Genomic DNA, 22,925 nt, shown 5'->3' with positions numbered 1-22,925 from the left:
AGAGGGAGCTTTTTTTGATCCAAAAGCAAATCATTCACATATGGAGTTGTACAGGTTCAGGTGGGGAGCCAAATGATTATAATTTGCACAGTAGCACTAATCTGTGGCAGCTAGGAGTTTTGCAAGCAACTTGGCTTTTGTAATCTTGGCTGATAATTTCATTATAATTCCTTTACCAAAGTGTAAACAGTCAAATGCTTATTTCTAGAAAAAGTCCACTGGGCTGTGATTTAGAACAAACTAATATTCTGAAGCTGAATTCATAAAAAGATCAAAACCTTCTTGAGATTAAAGTACTATAGCCGGCACTCGGACACTCAGTGTCTTACTTCCCAAAAATTTGTATGTAACACAATTTGGCTGCCAGGTGTCTGGCAAAAGTTATTCAAGATGCACATTCTCCTCTGAAGTGCACCAGGTTTAATTATGTCCTGATTCCTTAAGTGCAGTGGAGACAGAGTCATCCCACGTGTGTGTCTGTGGAATCCATCATACATACTGTTCAGAGCTGTTTGACATTTGGGATCTTCCTTTGGACACAGAAAAAGGGAAATGAAGAGCTGCTAACAGGAAGCGGAGGAGTCATGGCCATGGCTATGTGTTGAATGAACTGGAGATGCACACAATTGTGTGTGTGCGCGCGTGTGTGTGTCCCTCTATGGCATCATTAGGCTGGTCCATTAGCAGAGGGCTCCTTCTCTCTGTAAGGTTTGAAACAAATTAGAAAGAGAAAGAGGCAGAGAGTTAGTCTGCTTTTAATTTACACTTATCTTCACGAAGCGTCACCATAACACTTTTTATGTAGTGATATCAATCTAACTGTATGATCAGTTTTAATGAAATTAAATATATTTTTTATTTCAGGCATATGTTTAAATTGACGGTGTGCATAGAAACCGTGCCATGGCAGACTAGATAAACTTTTATGATAGTCATTCAGAATTATACAGCAGTCAATTGCACATAAATCGAACTATACAATAAAATATACAAGGATACAATAAAATAAAAAAAACAGCACCATACGCACTTATTGTAGTCAATGAGCTCAAATATGAAAATAACCAAGGCTGTAAAAGGCTAAAAGATTAATTTGAGCAACACACTCACCAGCCCATTTATTATCAGGTAATGTAACTAAAGTAAATCTTTCTATCTAATAAGCCAACCACATGTCAGCAACTGCATTTACGCATGCTGAATAAATATCCAGTGAGCAGCAGTTCTCTGGGAGAAAATGCCTTGTTGATGCCACAGGTGAGAGAGCAAGGATTAAACTTTGAAGCACACGGGCTACAGCAGCAGAAAGACCACTAATGACACTATTAGAGGTCTAGTATACCTAATAAACTGGCCAGTGAGTGTATAGATTTTTATAAATTTTTGGTATGTGGTACATATTGACTTGTCATGACAAAAAACAACAACAACATGGGTTTAACTAGTGATGTTAATATTTCAGCATGCCAGTACCAAGGCCCTTGCCCGGGTACACCGGAGTGACATTTTTAGATTTTAGATCAAGATTACATGTACGTAGACGGTTTGGAATTTCCTGTCAGTAGTTGTGTAGCTTTACGCAGCAGACAGGACAACAACTTTAACAGATAACAGGTATCATGTGTGCAGTCTGGTGTTGTTAAAACAGCAGTGGGTTTAAGTGAAAGGCTTTAATGGAACATGAATACATTTCATTCATTCATTTATTCAAACGTCCAAACTGAGCAACAGCACAGAATTATGAAAAATATCCTCACATTAAATGAAGTCACTTCTTCATGTTTATTGATAGTTACGAGTGTTTGCACAACATTGCCATAAAAGAGACGCGCTCTGTTCAGATACGTGAAGGCAACCAATACTGGAAGTGCCACACATAAACAGGAAGTCTGACCCTACTTGTGATAGGTTGAGAGGTGCTTTCCCGTGTATTTAGAGCATTTAAGATATGTGTTGACAGCGTGCAGATGGGTATTGGCCCTTATCCACTATGGTCCCAGCTCACCTCGCCACCTCGCCTCACCACAGCATGGCACAGGTTGGTTTTCCACTACAAAAAAAGGACCTACTCAACGTGGGCAAAGTAATCACTACATGAAACAGCAGTGAATTCGTTTTACACACAAAAATGAGTGACTAGTGACTTGTAAAGCAGTTGTTTTCAGTGTAACTGAATCATTAGAATCAGTTCATGAAAAAAATGAGTTCAGTACTTCCTCTATGACCGGAGCACAAACTCTGTCTCACACAGTCACTGGAATGAAATACAGCGGCAGGGTTTGTGATGTCGCTCGTGATCAGCATTGTTGTCGCTAAATACACCAGACTCCTCTGTTAAATACTGAATATTTTAGACATTTCCCTGGTAATTGTTGGAGATTAAGCCACGTTTTTAGGATTGTTAAGTCTTTTTATCTGATGGACAGTTCGGCATTGTTTGGCTTGATTCTTGTGTCAGATCAATCTGCGCTCTGATCAATCAGTGGCCGGCGGTTTGACGACGTCACGCATCAACGTCATTCCTCAGGTCACTTGGAACCTCACCAGAGCAGGTACCAAAAAAACGCAAGTGGAAGTGGAAACGCAACTTAACCGTGCCGAGGCAAGCCGGTGGAAACACGTCATATGATTTATGATGTGTTAATGTAATTGAAAAAAATGAGTGAAACTTTGTGTTGTGTGCATGGGTGTTATTAATGGCAAACCTGCTATGTAAGGTGCTTTAAATGGTCATCGAGACACACACATAGTTACCGTGTGGAGGCAGCCTGGGTGGATAAACTGGCAGTAGTTGGGTTGGTACAGTCTCCATGTTTCTTTCCTACTTTAGTGTCCTTCTCATGGTGTTTCCCTGTATCTTCTACAGAGATCCCCGCTACTGGCACCTTACCCACTTCACTGAAGACAAGAGAAAAACAAACGACACAATAAAACAACTAGAACAATAGCCATGATCTGAAATGAGTGATCCTAATGCAGATACTATTGGCTGAATCACCATAGTTGTCTGTTTCTGTCCACACTGGTCTGTAACTGGCCAGAACCTATGAGAGCTGGAGGGTTTCTTTGAAAGGTAGTTAGCTCCCAGTAGTATCATAAATGTTGGATTATGAAATAGACAGAGTCACATAAATTATACTATATGACCAACTAAGAAGAGCCCTGTTTTACTAGGAGGTAAAACATTATTTATTTATGGCAGGCATCCTCCAGGAGGATGCAGCAGAGGCATCGTGGCATCATGCCTGTAGGTGCACTGTTGGTTAGTAACTTGCTCATGTACTGATTTGTTAGGATGTTTGGATTGGTAGCAACCTTTGTTCTTAGCATGCCATTTGACAAACTGTTAGCGGTGTTAGTGGGTTTTTCCAGGGCCAAGATCAAAAGATTTTGCTAGCTAGCTTTATTATTGCTAGCTAGCGAGGCCAATAACCAATAATTGGAGCCGATATGTATTTACAGTAAAAACACAAATCTGTCAACTTTTTATATGTGCAACACAAAACTATTTTTAAATGCCTTTGATGCTTATCGATACTTAACTCTTTCTACATGAAGTTTAATTAAAAAATTAATACATTTCATACATAATAAACAGTTTTAATTAAATTAAATTACAGTTAGAGATGTGTTGTTCTCAGCTATTTGAAAAGCAAATGGCCCAGAGGAAGACTGACAAAATGCCTAATATCGACCCCCATTAAGTCACCAGTGTTAGGTCAGTGAGTAATAACACACAGCATTCAGTTGTTAGTGTAATTTGATAAGTAAGGCAACAGAATCATGTGATGACTACAGTGCTGAGTGGACAGTTTCATGGTGTTGAGACCAGAGGTATTTGGGAATCACACAGTTGTGTTGAAGCTTGGCTTAATGTCAACATAGGGTGTCTGGCATGTGCCCGGCACATGGGTATGTGTCATCTCCACCAGCATGTCATGTGTGAGGGCTCCAAAAGTCCAGATGAATGTACCAGAAAGATGAATGACATCATGTCTGGTGTGAGAAGGCCACTGGATTTAACTTCATCACTCAGGTAAGGGAGGGGTGAATGAAGGAGTCCTCATTCCATTAGATGTCACTACTACTGCTCATTCTTACACACTGGACCTTTAATACAAACAATCGTCTGCTCCAATGTAACCACTCCATGCATCTCAATCAGATGAGTGTATGGGATGAGCCTAGCATAGGGGCCAGCATGTCACCAATTATGGGTTAGTACGTGTTTGATGAATTAAGCTCTTTTTATTATACACAAGGGATTGTTAACGCTGCATCCTGTTAAACACAAGCAAACAAACACATGGCACATCTGTGCTTCTGATGGCCATGAAAATCCTTCATACAATTTCTGTAAAGCATTCCACACTCCAGAGGGAGAGACATACCATCTGACTGCGGGTCTGAATATTCTGGTGTCAAAGGGAGATGAGAAAGGAGGGAAAAGAACAGGAGTAGGACGACATCAGCAGAAATACAAAGGAGGTGGAAGAAAGGCCCTTTAAAGGCATTAAAAGGCTCTCTGGATCATGTGACCACATATGATCTAGCTGCATAATTGTTTTACAGAGCAAAATTATGTTTTTGACTGTACAGATAAGTCCACTGTCAGTGTGTCCGTGTGAGCATGTGTGTATGTGCATGCATGACAGAGTTGTAACGTTAAACCATTTTTAACCAAAACTGATCAGTGATGATCAGTATTAGTGGCTGTAAATAAACAAATGTATGAGTGCTGATTAGTGTTAAAAAAAACAAAAAACCAAAAGAATTCAAACTAGCACTGGTTAGATGTCGTCACCTGAAGAGGAATTTTTAATGACGGTTTCTATGGTCAGACCTGAGAACACATTCAGGACACATTGGGGCCATTCAGACCTGAACTTTTTATTCAAAATTCGATATTATTTCGAGTGAGGGATGTAAAGTTCATGTTTGAACTGTAATTATGTGTTGGAAATTACATTACATGTCATTTAGCAGACGCTTTTATCCAAAGCGACTTACAAGGGAATTGAGTACAACCTGCCAGGGGTGGAGTTGAACTTGCGACCATGAAATCTTTTGCACACTGGGTACTGGTCTTAATCACTGAGCCACTCCACCCCAGGCTGCCATCTCATAAGCGCCTATTTACATGTACGTAGTAGCCCCCTGAGAAGGTTTCCTACCATATTATATGCAAGTCTACAGTACATCCCCTGCTTTGGTGGACAGACTACTAACCTAATACTCTCTGTAAGACGGCTCATAAATCTGTGTGTTTTACAGGGACATCTGTGTGCTTTGAGCATGTGTTCTCATCCTAAGGTAATATTGTAAATAAAAAGAGAGCCGCACTCGATCCTGATCAGTCTGATAAGTCTGAGGTTGACAGACTTATGTTACTAGCAAATAATATCAGAAATTAATTTGGACCGTTTGCCTTGACTATTGCTTCTATAGAGCTCTGCAGGTCACATGACTTTATGACCCTAAGATGCTGCTAAAATGAACAAGTTACAACCTGTCAACTGTAAATCCGCATAGATCGAATGATATATCGCAAAACTTAACTGACTGAATATATGTGATCCTTATAATGCCCCTGGTGTGCTTTTTATGAGTTTGGAAACAGCCGGAGAGGACATTATTCCAGACCTGCAGTATCCTGACATCTTCAACTTCCTGATTAACTTCCCTTCGTGAAAGTTAACGAGAGCCTGGAGGGAAACGAATGGACGCAATCTGGCTTTGTGACAAACATTCAACTCTGGAGTCTACCGGCTAAAGATAGTGTTGTTGTCACTGGAAGGATAAGTGTCACGTTAGCATTGGCAACAGGCAGAGTAATGTAAATAATTGCTGTGTTAACATTGTTGTGTGGACCTGTATGTCAGTCAGGATTCACCTGCTCGCTGTGAGCACGTTTCATAGCAGTGATTCACCTCCACTGTCTCTCTGGATCTGGATATCCATGATCAGATCATTCAGATTGTTAATACCAGGTCTGAACGGGGACTTTAACTGTTTGGGCAGAATGTGTGCAGGAGGAAGGGAAAGAAAGGATCTATAAAGAAGTATATATTGCTTTAATCATTAAGAGTTGATGCTTGTCATTTGTTTATGAGCATACATACCTGGTGAAGACTGCCCTCTCGTGTTTAGCATCCATGGTGAGCTGGATGGTCTCCTTGCCCGTGCCAGTGGTGATTGTCTCCATGGTGACCGTCTCACTGGATGTAGACGTCGTCTTTCCTTCTTCCTCGTCGCTGTCGGAGCTGCTGGACGAGGAGCTGTCAGATGCCACCAGCGGAGCCTTTCTTGCCACACACACACTCCACACACATGCTGCAGACAGAGACGTGAGAAATCAGCCTTCATCTTGACTGTAATGCTTCAAAGAAAAAGTCTTTCATCTGGTTACATCTTAAAAAGGTCACAGGATATTTAAGAAATGTATTTATGCGCCATGCATTTATCAATATATCTCCTACAATCACTAAAATTGTCAACTTAAAAGGTCCAGTGTGTAAAACTTAGCAAGTAAAGTTTCATTTTGCAGCTGAATATCCTTCACCTCACTCTTCCCTCCCAAAATGTGTTGGAGAACCTACATGTAGCATTCAGTTAGCATCAAAACTCAAAAGATGTTTAACTGTGGGCTACTGTATAACATGGTGTTCCAAAATGTCCGTAGACCTGGCTCCTGGCTCGAAAAACAACAAATCATGCAATCCCAGTGATTGTTTACTTAACTATAATTACTTTAGAATTGTTTTAACTTCAATTTCTGCCAAATACAAAGTATTTAACACACTGGAAATTGAAATAAATAAACATGTTGTGTATTTTAAAAATAATACCTTGTGTGGACAAATGAAGTTGAACAGACATTGTACACATGATGGACAAAAGTGTAAGTTTTGCATATATGTTTTAGCCTCGAGTCATGTAGCGGTAACTCACGGTTCTGGTTTGGTTTGGTGTTGTGTGATCCGCTGAGCTCTGAGTCCACAGGAGAACTGCATCTGGGACCTGTTTCAGAGCTGAGAAAATAATAAGACACAAGAAAAAAACACTATGAATACACACTCACATGTTTCCTTATGTTTGATGCGACCCAATAAATAACAAACATGAAATGTAACAACTATGTCTTTCCTCTTCCTCTCCCACAGTTAATAAAATAAATAAAAGATCATTTGATTGGTAAGATTTGCGATTGGCAAAAACACACTGTAATTTTAAACAATATTATTCAACTAGGACTTGTAAGACTTAGGGGAGAAATGCTATCACTTCAGTGTTATAAAACTATAATGTGGGTATTTACTCCACGCTCGCACTCACCAACAAAATGGCTGGAAGTCTGTGAACTTGGCCCAGCCTTTCTCCTCTGCATTTGTGGCAGCTGGTTGTGAGACTGGAGTGTCCCACGCTGCAAAAGTCGCTCCTGCTGCTGGGGCTTTGGAGTTCACCTCCCCAAAGTCTGCTATCCAGCTGGTGGCTGCACATGAACACAGCACCATACACATAATGTATGAGGCTCTTACTAAAAACCTGTTTCAGTTCTGATTAGAGATGCAGCGACACCACTGTTTTCTGAAGTACAAGTACGATGACTTAAATTTGAGTACTTGGCAATACCGAGTATTTAATGATACCATTACCGCTTAAAAATGAATTTGAAAAATACAACATTAGATACTTTTGCTGCTGTTTAAACATTTACAGGTCTCCAAAAGTATCGGAAGAGTGGGTTGGGTTTGACATCAAAAGATGAATTTAAGATAAGCGATCAGCATTTCAGCTTTTATTTCCAGGTATTTACATTGTGATATATTCAACAACCTAGAAGAAAACCTTTTATAATGGAACACCACATTTTTAGCTGAGAAAAAGTGCAGGAACAGATTTGAATTAGACTTAACATTTAGTGTCAAATCCTTTGCTGTGTGTCGTGTTGGTTCTTTAGATGTTTTCTTAAATAACTTCTCTTCCTCCTCTTGACAGTCTATCGAAGCACAGGTTATAGTCTGCTCTAATTTTGTTGTCATCACTTTTCTTAAAGTATTTCCAAACTGCTGACACTGCGACACATGCTCAGCTGTGTGGCAATACACAGCTGAGCATGTGTATTGCCACACACATGCTCAGCTCACTTGGATATAGTAAGTAAAGTGGATCCAATACTGGTATCGGTGCATCCCTAGTTCTGATACGTCCACAAAAGCAAATGTGCTTTACAATACAACATATCTCACTCTTTGCCGCTTCAGTCTGGCCTTGGCTTGAGAAAGGATCTGGCTCATCTTTGGGCTCCTCTTCTTCCTCTGAGTCTGAGCCTGCTGTTCTGTCAGAGGCTTCAGTGGCTGCTGGGCTCTGAGAGGACTGTGACCCACCAAACCTTCAAACGAAAACAAAAAGAATTACTTCAAATAAATCACTTCCACATGCATCAGCATTTCTGCTCGTCTTTCTACCTGTTTCGGGACTTTATTTGTGTTGCATAGTTAGTGACTTTCTCCTCCCAAATGTCCTCTTCATCATCATCAAAGGGCTGAATCCTCTCCTTGGAACAGGCCTCAAACACAGCTGTGTTAGCCTGGAAAGAACAAGAATGCCAATACTGACTAAATAACGTTTAATATTTAAATCTGAATTAAACAATACATTTGCTCACATTGATTCAAATCAATGACACATAAAACTGTCAGAAGTAGTAAGAAATTGAAGTGTATTGACCAGACTCATAAAAATCATTACTGCAACAAAGAGAAATAAAACATCACAGAAAAAAATCTGTGATTCAGCTTGTGTGAATAATTAATGAATAATTAACTCACACTGTCCTGGCCTGCATCAATGTTGATATTTATTTCTGCAATCCGGTCAAATGTCGCTCTGAAATGATGGCAAAAATCACTTCATCAACATACAATGACAACGTTACAACAACACAAAGAAAAGAATCATCGTTGCATTTACCCAATGCTGTCGTCATGATCGGTGAACTCCTCATCATTGAAGCCAAACTGATCCACAAAGTTAGCGGTCATCTGCTGAATCTGGTAGTCCGAAAAAGCCTAAAATAAACATTACAGTGTTGAATTATCTTACTATCTTTAATAACAGCCTTCTGTGTGTGTGTGTGTGTGTATTTGCACGTGTACCTGCTGTAGTGTCAGTTCTTTGGGGAAGGGGCTCTCCATGTCATCCTCTGAGGAAGGACGTGGGTTTCCTGTGCCGACCTAAGCACGGAAACACCACAACAAATGAACTATGGCCGGGTTTTAAAATTAGATTCAGTCATATCATCCACAAGGCTGCACCAACAACTCAGACCATTAATAGCTGGAAAAACCTTAAATAATGTAAGATGTGTTACTACGGCTAAACGATTTGGAGAATGTAAATGTGATTTTTTTTCTGACAGGTATAATTTGTGATATAATATTTTAAGTCAGCTTAATTTCAATATTCAGAAATGGATTCTCAAACTGTGGTACACAAATACTGCTGTACTGTATATACCAGTGTATGTGAACGGAGTGGAGCTGAGGATTTTGACTGGAGTGAAAATGAAACACTCCAGTGTTCAAATAACAAATAACAAATAACAATAAATTAAATAATAATGATGAGTCATTATTACTTGCTCTATGTTAATCTAATTTCACTACACCAGTGTCTGAAGTATATGTGAGGAAGAGGAGGATGATGAGACAGTAAATTATCTTATTGGGAATAAATCCGCCTCCTGTGCTCGGCCTATTTACATGTCAGTGATAATGGTGTTACTTTGACAGCTGGTGGAACCAGTGTGGTAGAGCATTACCACAAGTACCAGTGAGTCTGACATATTCCCCATGAATCATACACACGGCACCTTTAATTATTTTTTAATTCTGATGCACGTTTTCATGTTTACCAGGTCTATGGTGTTCTTCCTATTCGTCTCTGACAGAGTCTGGTCCACAAAGGTTTCCCAGCGTCCTCTGTAGTCTTCTGGTAAATCTAAATCCCCCCCAAAATAAACCAAAAAACAAATACTTTTGTTTTCTATTATGACATTATTTCAGCTGAGACACATGCATCAGTTTTTTACTATTTTTGTCACTTCCTTGCATGTATGATTAACTTGTGTCAGATGTTTCAGAGTTTTGCCACACACACCTGTGATGAGGTTACTAATCTGCATGTGAACCGGACCTTTCTCCAGGTTGTGGACAACTGTGTTAGCAATTCTGGTCAGATGTCCCATGTACCCTCTTCTCATACCACCTTCTGACCTGGAAGCAGAAGCAAAACGCTGAGTAACAAACATTTGTGCTCATTATAAAAACATTGAACATGATTTTGGTTTCCTACTGTATTTTATCATTCTCCTCCCAAGCCTCAAGAATCCTCTGGACAAGGTGGCAGTGCTGAAACAACTTGAGAGACAAAACAAGAAGACAATGGAATTATTTAATTCAGAAAGAGCCACAACAATGGCTCATCCAGTCGATGGAAAAACACACACACAGAGAGATGCTTACATGAGTCACCATTAATGTATGAGCAGAGTTTTCAGGGGTGTCTGAAGGTTCAGATGTGGCCGTCTCGGTCAAAGTCTGCTCTTGTGATGCATCCTGTTGAGGCTTGAGTTTATCCTGGGACCCCAAGCAAGTCTGAAGTCTCATTTCATGGGCACAGGGCCGCAGTATGGCTGCAACGCAAAGCTCCACTTGGAGGTGCAAGAAGTTGTTCCATGTGTACTTGAAGAACAAGTCCTTAAAAAAGTATACATTTTTTTCAAAAACATTTATAAATTTTTACAATAGAGTTTTTTTTTGCGTTTTTTTTTAAAACAACAGCAACAAATTGTTGTTTTGCTCATCATACCAGCAGGAGGTCCATCGTGTTGAGTCTGCAGAGTTCCTGTGCTACGACTGCATGGCTAGCAGAGCTGGTATATAGCAGAGAGGCAACTAGTCTGGCTACATGGAGACGAGTGTTTCCCAGTGGTTCCTCCAGCACACCCAGGGTAGTCAGCATAGGACTTCTCTAAACACACGCAAGGAGAATGTTCCAATCACTGTACATCTACTTGGCAGTAAATCAAACATAGTAACTGTAAAAGAGGCTTGAACAAAGTTTAAATATTTCAATTGCCACACTCATTGTTTTACATATTTGAATGCAGGAATGTTCTGTTGCACATAATATCTTAAAGAAATGAGACAAACACGATGACTTGTTTAAAACAGGTTTCCAGTTAACAAACATCTTTACCACACAGCTCAGGTAAGTGCAGTGTGAAAGATGACACAGGGCACAGGGCAGGGGTCACCAACTATATTTGTCAAAGAGCCAGAAGACACTTTGGGGACCAGACAGATAGATCATTTTCTAATAATTTAGTCTAGTTTAGATATTTTAATTGTGTTTAAATCTGTGCCAGCAGACTTTAAGCGCCGTGGTTGGGTTGTTTTTGAAAATGAAATACTACTAGACAGATATAGTACTCTGGTGCTCGCAGAAACCCGTCTCTGCATGTGTAACAAGCAGAGATGGGCTTCTGAGTGTGCATTGTGAATTTGCCAATTATCGCACATTATTACAGCCACGCATTATTACCTCGTTATTTTTTTAATCAAATGTCACCAGAGCGGTTCTGTAAAATGCGTCTTTATCATTAAAAAATCTAAATTAAAATGACGCTTAAAAATTGACTTTTTATAACCCTGTCTGTCAAAATGACAGAGAGCTAAAAAGTTTAACGCGACCACTGATCATGTTGACGACACCACTGAATGCAAGATTCTCCAAACTGAGCACTGTTTTTTGTGCTCAATATTTATATGAAATGAAACAAATATGTTATTAAATACATGTTTATGTAGGAAAACTGTTTCTGTACCTTCGGTGGCTCCAGAAGTAGCTGGTGGAAATGTACCAGATGTGGTTCAATGGCCAACAGAATGCTGCTGTTAACAGTGTAACTTCTCTCAAATCCCTGAGCATCCATTACACCGTCCACCCTGTCATAAACACACACCAAACACATATTAATACAGATCCATAGGGCCACATTCGTGAAGGAACAACATGAGATTTTGAGCACAGAAAAAATATATTTTACAAGCACAGAAATTATATTTTGAAGAGAAATTATACGCAAGCAAAAAATAATTTCATTTGATCATTTAATTGACTACTTTCTGTAATTATTCAGCTTCTTAAATGTGAATATTTCTGAAAACTGACTAGAAAGTAGAAAATATTCACATTTAAGAACCTGAATATCCTACTCATTTGGCGCGTTATGGAAGCGTTGTGAATGGAGACAAAACAGCCAATCTCTTCACTAATGTGGCCCAAATATAACGGCATACATGCGGAGACAATTTCAGAAAACGTTATCTACGCCTGGGATCAACTGAAAATGAACATCAGTGAATGAGTCTTGTGTAGCAATGTTATTTATAAGGTGGTATAAAAATTGCTTTCAAGCGTCTCACTCACACAGGCCTCCTGATCTCCAGCAAGGTGAGAAGTACTTGAATCCCATTGACAATACAGCTCTCAGTCCTCTCTCCTGAGAACATATTCTGCAACAACTGCTGCACACACTCCTGTCTGGAGAAACAATGGAACATATATATATATATATATATATATATATATATATATATATATATATATATATATATATAGTCATCAGTGTGTGTGTGTGTGTGTGTTGGAATATCATAATTATGTCTGACTTACGACTCCAGCACAGTCAGCAGAGGGTCAGGCTGTGAAAGCTCTTGGAGCTGATTGGCCTGGTCTCTGCTCAGACGTATGATGTCACACAAAGTCTGAGATGCATTGGACTGCCTCTGTGAGAGAAATATGCACACACACATTGAAATTCATTATGTGGACATTATATAATACAAGGGGGGGCTAAAAAGTCCATAGGATGACAAGGAAGGAGCAATGCCAGAGCAATGAAACTTGGTATGCATTAAATTCAACCTTCCGTGATACTAGCTGCATTGTTTCCTTCCAGATAAACCCACATCTTAGCCCTCGGGGACATTCATGCTGATATGGTTGCTACATTAGGGGATGATTAGGGTGTTACAATCTTGATTGTAACTCAAATATTGATCGAGACGCCGCCGCTATCTCAACCTTCAAAAGCAAAGTTGGAATCAAGGATTCAACCACGGCCCCCAGTGTGACACCCTGCAAGTGTGCCGGAGGGGGGAAACAAAAAACACAAGTGTTGTAGTATTACACGTTACCTCCTCCCACTAACCCAAAGCTGCTGCCAACCAATAGTAACCATGGCAACTGCTGATTTGGGCAAACACATCGGCTGAACTCGAACGCCCTCCTGCTTTTTTTTTTTTGCTTTCCCCCGTGAGTTTCTCACAGTGTGTATGTTATGTTATGAGTGTGTAGCATAACACAGCACATCTCTGCATGCATCATAAGGACTGAGACGTAACGTAGCAATGGCACACAGCACAACAGGTATAAACAAAAAGGCAGTATGCACAGTAGGGATAGCCTTAGATGACCCAAGGTCTGGACGTCCTGCCACAGCCACAACCTAAGAAAACCATGTGGTGAACCCACAGATGTTTGATTATTAAGCCAATGCTGTAAGCATCTCCCATGGAGTAGAGAACATCCTGAACAACAAACTTGGCGTGTGGAAGGTTTTCACTCGGTGGGTGCCACAGCTTTCGACCCTGAAAAAGCAAACCAGGCTGCTCATGTCACAGGGGAACTTGGCACTTGGTTTTGAAGCGGATCCAGTTTTCTTACCCAGGATGAGTGTCGGGTCCACCACTTTGAGACAGAGATAAAAAGGCAGTCCATGCTGATACTTCTATGCCAAGGACATCTAATGCTGTGTTTCCATCATGTAAAAATGCAAAAAATATGCACTGTACAGTACCAAACCGAACTGTTACTACTACTACTCAGTGGAGTAAGTGCTGCAACACTGATGGGAGAAGCAAGTACAGCAGACCGTTGAAAAATAAAGTCCATTTTGTTCAGATTCGACCACTTGCATCATGGTTGACCTATGAACTTCTCAGCCCATCCTGTTTTACATTTGTAAAATATCGAAAGGCCATCCTACCTCTTCATCTCTTTCAGGGTGAATGAGCTCTATGAGTCTCTGGGCCAGCTTCTTATCATTCAGCCACTGTTGAGAAAGAAAAATGAGATTAACCATAACACAATATCATTGTATAATCTGTCAAAGTATAAAGCTGGGTCCATTTGTCTCGTACAGTTAGAGTCTCCAGCCGCAGCAGTGGTGGCTCCACACAGCTGATAAGTCGTAGGAGCACATCCATCATGGCTGATGTATCAATGTGCTTCAGGACCAAGGAAAGGAATCCCTCTTTCCGTCGCAGGAAACTAATCACCTAATCACAACAGAGGAAACACATACACACACACACAGAAAATGATATCCCTGTGGTCAAAACTTTAGTTTACTGGTTCACTGAAATAATATTATCCTGAGTAAGGGTGGGAATCACAGGGAAACTCACTATATGATACGATATGTGATACATGCTCCACCATGTGATAATTCTGTGATAATCAATGGATTGCGAGACAATCATATAGCGATATGTCACATTGTCTGTCCAACTGAAGAAAACAAAACGTCACTGAAATGTTAGAAGTACAGGATTTCTCCATTTATTCACAGCACTGAGAACAAACGTGGATGGGGCATCTCTTAAAGAAGATAAAAGGGAACACTTTAACATAATTTTGTCCAACCACCATAAACCATGTGTATTATTTAAAACAATTGACTCTGTTCTTAATGTCCCACAGGCTGTCTGTGTGGAAGCCTCCACTAGGGCTCTCATATTAGCTCCTGCTTCTGACTCTGCTGTCTATGTCCTTTGTTCTGCTGTTTTTGATCAGTTTGAGCATAAGTCAGTCAGTTCTTGCCATTATTCACAGCAGTCTGTCTCCTGATGTGGTGCCTGTGCAAGTGCAAACATGCAGTAGTGCAACCCCATGATTAAGAAACCAGGTCTTGATTGTTAAAGGTCTTTAATGACATCCTACTGGCTTCTAATTCTGGTAATTATGTTGTTCTTGTTCTGCTTGACCTCACTGCTGCTTTTGATACAGTGGGGACACAGTGGTGATTTTACTATCACGCTTACAGTGCCTAGTGGGCACTTGTGTTACTGCTCCTGAATGGTTCAGGTCCTACCTGGCAGACAGAACGATGTGTGTAAGGCTTGCTGGTTCTGAATCCACTTCTCACCTGTCACACAGGGTCCCATGGGGTCCTGTGGATACTGTAATCATGATCTTCAGCTGCAGGGCTGAGCATTTCAAACCTGTCACTAGCATTAACAACTCAGCTGTCTCCGGTAAGATACAGTAGGTGTCCTCAGAGATGTCTCACTGAAAGTCTCACAGGGCCAATTAGAGGTAATACATCTGTAAAATGCATTAGCTAAAGCTATGTGTGCACACATATTCACAACCTACAGATAATGCCAACATAACACTAACACACATAAAGTTAAAAAACAACATAAAAACAAATGCAAACATTTACACCCAAAATATATCCCCATGTCACGAAAGCAAGAGAGGTAGAAATATTTCTATAATAAGATTAGAAGAGTTTAACCTTTTTTTAAACCCACAGTGTGGAAAAACTTCACTTGTTACAACAACATAAACTAACAATAACACTATAAAAAAGAAAATAAAAATAGAACGGGTAAAAACTTTGAATTAGGAATGGCCTGATATAACTCTTTCATATCTGATACCAATATCACAAACTTTGAGTATCTACAGATTCTGATATCAGTCTGATACAGACATTTTACATCTTTTAAACTACAAAGCTGTGAATAATACATTTGTGTTGATACATTTAACACATAACCATTTCAAGCAATGATAAAAGACATCATTTTCCAACTGTGTAACAAATATTCTTCCCCCATCGAGAAGAAATAAACATATACACCTAAAACATGACTCAGCTAAAATGCTGTGGCTGATTTTTATTTGCATTTTTACAGTCTGTGTGATTAACAGGTGGATTTTGCATTTTTTTTATACTGATATAAAGTATTGTATTGGCTCATCTCTTATACATAACATAGGAATATTTAAAACACTTAATAAGATATTTACGTAAATATATAATATACACCTTTCCCTATGGAAAGTACATGTTGCGTGCAGTGGTACAGGCTTATTGCACACAGAATTAAAAGAGGACAGACAGTAGTCATCTTTCAACTTGAAGGTTGTGGGTTTTATTCTCGGCTCCACTAGTCTACATGCCGATGTGTCCTTTGGCGAGACACTTAACCCCATGTTGCTCCTGGTGGCTGTGCCGGCAGCGAGTGACTGGGTATGAAAGATGAGTGATACTGTACATAGATGTACTTTATGAAAGTAGGAGTGAATGGGTGAATGGCAAAAACTGTAGTGTAAAGCAGCTTTGAGTGGTCATCAAGACTAGAAAAGCACTTTATAAATACAGACCATTTAACATTACTGCACACAAAATGTGGTGGAGATGAAGCTGCACTTCCTAACAACCTGCTAACTGTACCAAGACCCAGATCACAAACACCCAGAGACTTTGGAAAACCTGACTGATTACACCAAACTTCCAAACCTGCTGGCTGAAGTAAAACAATGTGCAAACACAGCAGCAGGATTTGTGAACTGCTGTGACAGGAAAGGGATTCTTATGCACTACAACCACCCTGAGCAGGAGTGAGAGCCTGGCCCCAGCTCTTCCCCCTGATACAGCACTATTTCTCTCTGTACATATAGTTAAAGAAGACTTAAACTTTTGCACTAAAGAGGGAAACTCTGGACTGCACCTAGAATCCCACAAAGGAAAAGTGTGTGCGTGTATGTGTGTGTGCATACCTGCTCAGTCTTCCGTGTGATGAGGTTCCCAATCGTCTTGCTGAAGAACGATGCCAGGAGGGGGTTAAGTGGGGACGGTTGCTCCAGGAAGGCATACAGAGTTTCCAGCAGAGGCTCCTCATTACCCAGCTTATCATTGATCACTCCCACGTCACATGTCAACAGCTCACATGCTATATTTGAATACCTATAAAGGTGAATGACATTTTTTAAGGTTTTCTGATATTTTATGGACCAAACGATTAATCAAGAAAATAATCGACAGATTAATTAGTTAGTTGCAGCTCTAGTGCCAGCCCAGTCTTTATGGGGCCCTAAGCAGAAGTCACCTGTGCTTGACTATTATTGCTACAAATGTAACGCAATAATAGCATTAATTTCAGTTGTGTTATTTACACCAAACCAGTGTGACTCTTGTTTATTTTTTACTTTAAAACACGGGTCTCAAACTCAAATGACCTGGTGGCCACTGAGCATCTAGTCTGGTCAGGAGCAAGTGAAAAATAGTCCAACTTTTTGGGGAAAAGCAACTCTTCAGTAATGATGGGTGATATGAAATAAATAACAATATTCCATTATTAGTTCACAATAATAACAATTTTTGATGATCTATGAAACAATATATAGTTCACCATAAAAACATTTCATTGGAAAATTATGCAAAATTTCATTCATTCTATGAATAAAAAACATACAGAAAATAACTAATTAAAACACGGATTTGAGAGCCACATCAAAAAAATCAACTTGACGGCCCATGTGTGACTTTGAGACCTCTGCTCTATAAGGTAGTAAAATCACAAAAGTGGCCTAGTATTTATTTGCAAATGTGGTGATACTGAACAACAGACATTGCAGTTGCTGTAAACAAGTAAACCAGTTGAACGGTGTTTGTTTTCAAAACTAGGGAACAGATGTTCAAAAGTGCATTAAACTACAAAATAAAACCAACTAACTTAAGATCAACACTATTTTGATAGGTGGAGAAATAAACAAACATGAATTTCTTAAAAACATAAATACTTAGATCCTTAATAATGACATAAAACAGAGAAATCAGAAAAATCAGATGAGCAGTCGGCAGGTATAGTGATCATGAAATCAGAATTACCTTGATTTTGTGTACATAGTATAATTTTCCTGTGTGTATCTATTCATTTCATCAATATGTTAAATGTTATTTATTATTAGTATATAAATATTGTTGCTTGTGCCTCAGGCCGGCTACGCCTGGATACAAAAAAACAAGTATTTGTTTTTACACCACAGTGTTTTTCTGTGATCGGATGGTGATCAGATAGCACTTCACCACATGCATTTACAAGATCCGACCGCCATCTGATCACGGTCACCTTACTTCACCTCCACCTTTTCCTCTGCAAACATTTCCAGCAGCAGACTACAGCGCCACGTCCTGTGCCTGACCATATTAACAATATTAGCCGCATGTGTATCGACTCCTCTTTGTCAAAACAGGGGAAGAAGGTGTCTTCAACATGTATTTACACCTTTGATTAGAAGTGGTCAGGAGCTATCCAATTGCAAGCTGATCACAGAAAACGCATTTTAATGCCAGGTGTAAAGGGGACACATGTTATTACGGTCTAGTCAACTTACTTGAAGCGTTTGGTCTCCTCTAAACCAGCAGGGGGCTCTGTAGTAATCATATAGACCAGTTCCTGCATGCATGGGTCCTGGCATAAGAACAGGAGAAGTCTGGAAATTCATAATGTGGAGAAAAGACATACAGGTAAGCTCGCACCAGCAGGACTGAATAGAAAGTGAAATGTGATTTTGTGTTGCTCAGATTCTTTAGCTTCTCTCAGTAAACACACCTCCTGTTCTGAGCCTTGCACTCCTGCAGCACATCCTCCTCATCCATAAGCTCAGTGAGCGTGACATCCTCCTTGTCCAGTAAAGCCTCCAGGTGAGACGACGTGTGCAAATCAAACTTCCAAAACATGGTGGACGTCACCAGTGCACAAACTCAGCTGCTGATCAAAGATGGGCATTTCTTAAATTAATGACACAATTCTGTCAACTATCTGCAGAATGATTTGTTTTGTGACACAACGTACACTCTTACTTTTGGACAAGGAGTGGTAATCTCAGTAAGGTCTGGTTACACAACAGCAATGAAGTCACATCAATCACATAAGAGAGTCACAAACACCTGCTTCACTCATACTAACAGCAGACGAACAAAGCCAGAGGAGAACGTCTTCAACCTGGTAATGAGACAAAAAAACAGAGACAACAAATGTGACTGTTGTTTCCAGAATAATATATCAACGTAACTGTCTTCAGTGTCGATATAACATGGGTTCAATACATAGTGAAATAATATTTATGCCCTGTGCAGACAAACAAGAGACACAACACGTGATTGCTAGGATTCTTTTGCAAAACGTTTTGTTTTCCAGTGTTTGAAGTTGTCCAGTTCTTAATTGTACTATTTTGAGTTGGGCTGGCCAATATATCAACAATATATCTTTATTATGACATGAGACAAGATATGCTCTTAGATTCTGGACATCATCAAACTGTGGTAAGGCATCTGTGATGACTTAAATTTGTGAACTCAATATTACAAATGAAATATTTTATATAGCCATAATAAATGGAATCAAAGTTATATTTTAAAAAGTCACTTAACACTTACATAAATTTAAGCCTAATTATTTGTGTTATAGCAGAATTTGACCATATTTGTAGTCAATTGCATTGTTTCTAACACATGTAAATGTCCCATATTTAACATTAAAAAGCCAAAGAAACAAACTTTTATGATCTGAAATGAAAGGTAATACCTCTGTGAAGATTTATATCCCCATATATCTCACATATCGGGATATAGCCTGATAATATCAAGATATTATATAAGCCGTATATTTAGGTAAATAGGATACTCTAAAATGACTGTGTGATAAAGCGGTAGAAAACGGACAGATGGATATTTAAGCTATATGTTTAAGCTATATAAGGAGAGTGACAATACACTGTCAATGCATAGCTACTGTTTATGATCTTAAACTACAGTTATTATCTTTCATTTCAGATATTACCTGCTTGGTCAAATTCTGTGTTATTCTGTGTCAAGGGTTATTAAGTGACTTTTTTCAATGTAACTTTGTCAATTCCATGTATATTTTAAATCTTTATATGATATTTCATTTCTAATATTTATTTTGCAAATGTATTCAATATAATAATTATGATGATAATCAACACAACAGCCGTTAAAACCAGGAGAATCACGATTATTATTAAGACCATATCTTGTCTCATGTCACAGATATGATATTGATACATTTTCCAGCCCTATTTCATTTATTGAATATGGTCATTATTTAGTGTTTATTCATTTAATAACACAGACAAGCATACAGGGGAGAACTGGTACTTATTTTTTTCCCACTTCTCACACTGCTTTTTTTTATCAATATAGAAATTTAAAACCACAATTAAGTGCTTTCTTTAACTTTCACTCAGGAGCAAACTCAATATCGACTGATATTAGACCTTTTTACTGCGATAATGATTTTGGCCACAGTGGCCTGTTCTAGCTACCAGGGACATCTGTCTTCCTTAGAGCCAGAAGAAGAGTTAAAGTCAGCAGAAGTGACTGGGCTGCCACTGTTCTCCACTGCAGTGCATGTGGATAATTCAGTTAGGGCTGAACACCTCAACATTTGCATTTCTTAGATACAGTGATTAACAAAACAAAACAAATCAAGTGTATGATGTGTCATCTTTGTCTGCATCAACAAGCTGTCACTGCACAAAGCCCTCAAGGGAGAGACATTCACATTAACATCCACCTGAACCACACCAGATCACAGATACAGACCTACAATTACCCATTAGTCCGATTCCCATGATGTTTGTCTAGATTGTGGATAAGGGCCTGATTAAAAATAGACATGATCTAGGATTCTGCAAAGTCAGCAGTCACACACTACAACATGTGGGTCATGTATCATTTTACAGTGTGAGAGGACAACAAAACATTATTTCTCTATATTACGTTTCATCTGATGACATTTGCTATTTCTATGTATATATGAGAATGTTTCCCCATCACTTCAGTAGAAAAACAGGCCAAGGCTACAAACAAACAGGTGCTTGTAGCTTATTCTATTTATATTATCAGTATTTCCACACAGATATATATAATGTCTTAAATGAATCATAATAGCACACAATGGTCAGGCCTCTGTCATCCTGACATCAGCTGCTGGCGATGGATACTCTCAGCTACTTTCAATCGGTTAATAATCATATTAATGTGCACTGGAGTTAATTAGATTATGATATTATTAGCTTTCGTGTTAACGTTAGCTTATCTGATGTTACTAACCTCTCTCAGCCAGTGCGTCTTTCCCTTAGCCTCGTAGGTTCACTGTAAACCGGCCCGCTAGCAAAGTCTCACTCATGCTACCGTCGTATTTTAGTACGGTACCGGAGAGGGGGGAAAACGATGTTAACGTGAGTCAGTAATTTATGGAGGCTGTGTAGCTCGGTATGTCCATGTCCTGACTGACCCAGTCTTCCGTCCGTCAACCTGACAGCTCGAACGCGCTGTGCGTCACTCACATGTTTGTTTGTTTGTTTGTTGCCCCCCTCCCGCTTCAGTGAAGCTGCTCTTACCTTTCCTCCATCATTTTACCGCCTGTCATCTGGAGGCTTGAACGGAAACTCGGTCACCCGGCGGTGGCCCACGGCTGGCTGCTCTTCATTACTGCGTTGTTAGCGTGGTTAGTAGCCTTTCCGACCGGTGCAGTGTCATTAAATGCAACGCACAGCCATTGGTGGAAGAACTGCTGTGTTGACACGGACCAAATTGTGCTTAAGCAAACGAGGTGGTGGGGGGGGAACCTGTCGCACTTGAATATCAAAATGGTGGACACCAAACTGTTATCAAAAGTAAAGCTGAATATTAACAAGTGACATGTTTATATCTGTTGTCACGCTCAGGGCCAGACCGAGCCTTTGTGGGTCTCTTTATCCCCCCCCGCACGCGCACACACACACACACTACCACATGGAAACGTAAACAATCTATTTTCTTTGAAGTCTTTGAAGCATGGCATCAGTTCAAGAAATGACTTCATCTACACAAAGCCTACAAAACAAAACAATTCTTAACATTGTAATACATGTAACAGACCTCTACATGGAGTTGTAGCACTGCTACAGAAATACACCAATGGTTCATTGTGTACTAGGGCTGCAAAGGTTATTCAGTTGATTATTAACACTAAATTAATCGTCAACTTTTGGATAAATCGATTCATCGGTTTAAGGGGGTTTTCAACTATTACAACAGGTTGTCTGATTTTGCAGCTTCTTAAATGTGGACGTTTTCTGGATTCTTTGCTCCATAGAAGAAAGAAATCATTAAAGCTGAATCATTTTTGTTTGTGGAAAAAACAAGACATCAAAATCAAGAATTTTGAACTGTGATTAAGAACTTCGAACTGTGGAGAGCAGCAGCACTTCTCTCAGTGTACAGCCTGCTGGAAATTATTATTAGAAGACTTATCTTAGTTCTACTGTGTTGATTGTATCTTAAACAGTGTTTAAGATACAATCAACCGTGTGTCTTGTTTTTAATTTTGTCGATAAAATATTAAATAAAAAATATATATTTTAAAAATAAGTTGGAAACTTATTTTTCAATTCTTTTAACATGATGTTGCAGCGTATTTTCAAGGTTTTTGGTGGTGCACCTATTATCAATTGTGGGGAACTTTCTGAAGATACATGTAGTGAACACACAGGAGTGGGAGCAGTGGGCAGCACTTATATGTTCCAGGGAGTAATAGCGGAATGGGTGCCTTGCTCAGCAAAAGCTTTACCATATGAACTAAAGATACTTGTATAGTGTGCACAAAATTTTACTTTGAATAGAAACATTAAGTCATTGGCTGCCACTGACTGCTATAGATGTCAATTTGACCACTGCTCTGAAAATGGCTGGCAGCCAATGTTAATACAAA

The 22,925-nt window shown here is 39.4% G+C and overlaps 1 protein-coding gene across 2 annotated transcripts; it reads right to left on the bottom strand.

Moving 5' to 3' along the window:
• Window positions 1-64: 64 nt before the first annotated feature.
• On the bottom strand, window positions 65-21,803 carry ppp6r2b (protein phosphatase 6, regulatory subunit 2b). 2 transcript variants are annotated; one of them, XM_044036119.1, is made up of 26 exons: window positions 21,284-21,526; window positions 19,010-19,151; window positions 18,759-18,917; window positions 18,541-18,639; window positions 16,924-17,110; window positions 14,271-14,408; window positions 14,117-14,182; window positions 12,742-12,854; window positions 12,496-12,609; window positions 11,891-12,011; window positions 10,873-11,034; window positions 10,527-10,760; window positions 10,357-10,421; window positions 10,162-10,277; window positions 9,917-10,002; window positions 9,159-9,236; window positions 8,974-9,071; window positions 8,832-8,889; window positions 8,469-8,590; window positions 8,250-8,392; window positions 7,336-7,492; window positions 6,952-7,031; window positions 6,123-6,333; window positions 4,392-4,415; window positions 2,755-2,898; window positions 65-701 (listed from the first exon to the last, which is right to left on the bottom strand). In XM_044036119.1, exons 3-26 carry the CDS (start codon window positions 18,884-18,886, stop codon window positions 668-670), a joined length of 2,778 nt encoding a protein of 925 aa, XP_043892054.1. In that variant the 5' UTR covers window positions 18,887-18,917; window positions 19,010-19,151; window positions 21,284-21,526; the 3' UTR covers window positions 65-667. The 2 variants fall into 2 exon arrangements, with proteins under 2 accessions (XP_043892054.1, XP_043892055.1); XM_044036120.1 differs by lacking the exons at window positions 4,392-4,415; window positions 21,284-21,526 and adding an exon at window positions 21,574-21,803.
• Between the last annotated feature and the right edge of the window lie 1,122 nt (window positions 21,804-22,925).

Source organism: Solea senegalensis, linkage group LG10 (assembly GCF_019176455.1).
Source record: "Solea senegalensis isolate Sse05_10M linkage group LG10, IFAPA_SoseM_1, whole genome shotgun sequence".
Taxonomy (NCBI): domain Eukaryota; kingdom Metazoa; phylum Chordata; class Actinopteri; order Pleuronectiformes; family Soleidae; genus Solea; species Solea senegalensis.
This window is presented reverse-complemented; position numbering and strand designations above follow the sequence as displayed.

Bases quoted from the DNA above. Each gene is read 5' to 3' on its own strand.
- ppp6r2b (XM_044036119.1), bottom strand. From the start codon at position 18,886: ATGTTTTGGAAGTTTGATTTGCACACGTCGTCTCACCTGGAGGCTTTA. The intron at 8,591-8,831 runs GTGAGTTAATTA...TGTTCTTTCCAG, and splicing joins TTGATGCAGGCCAGGACAGT to GCTAACACAGCTGTGTTTGA. The intron at 7,493-8,249 runs GTGAGATATGTT...GTTCATGTGCAG, and splicing joins CCAGACTGAAGCGGCAAAGA to CCACCAGCTGGATAGCAGAC.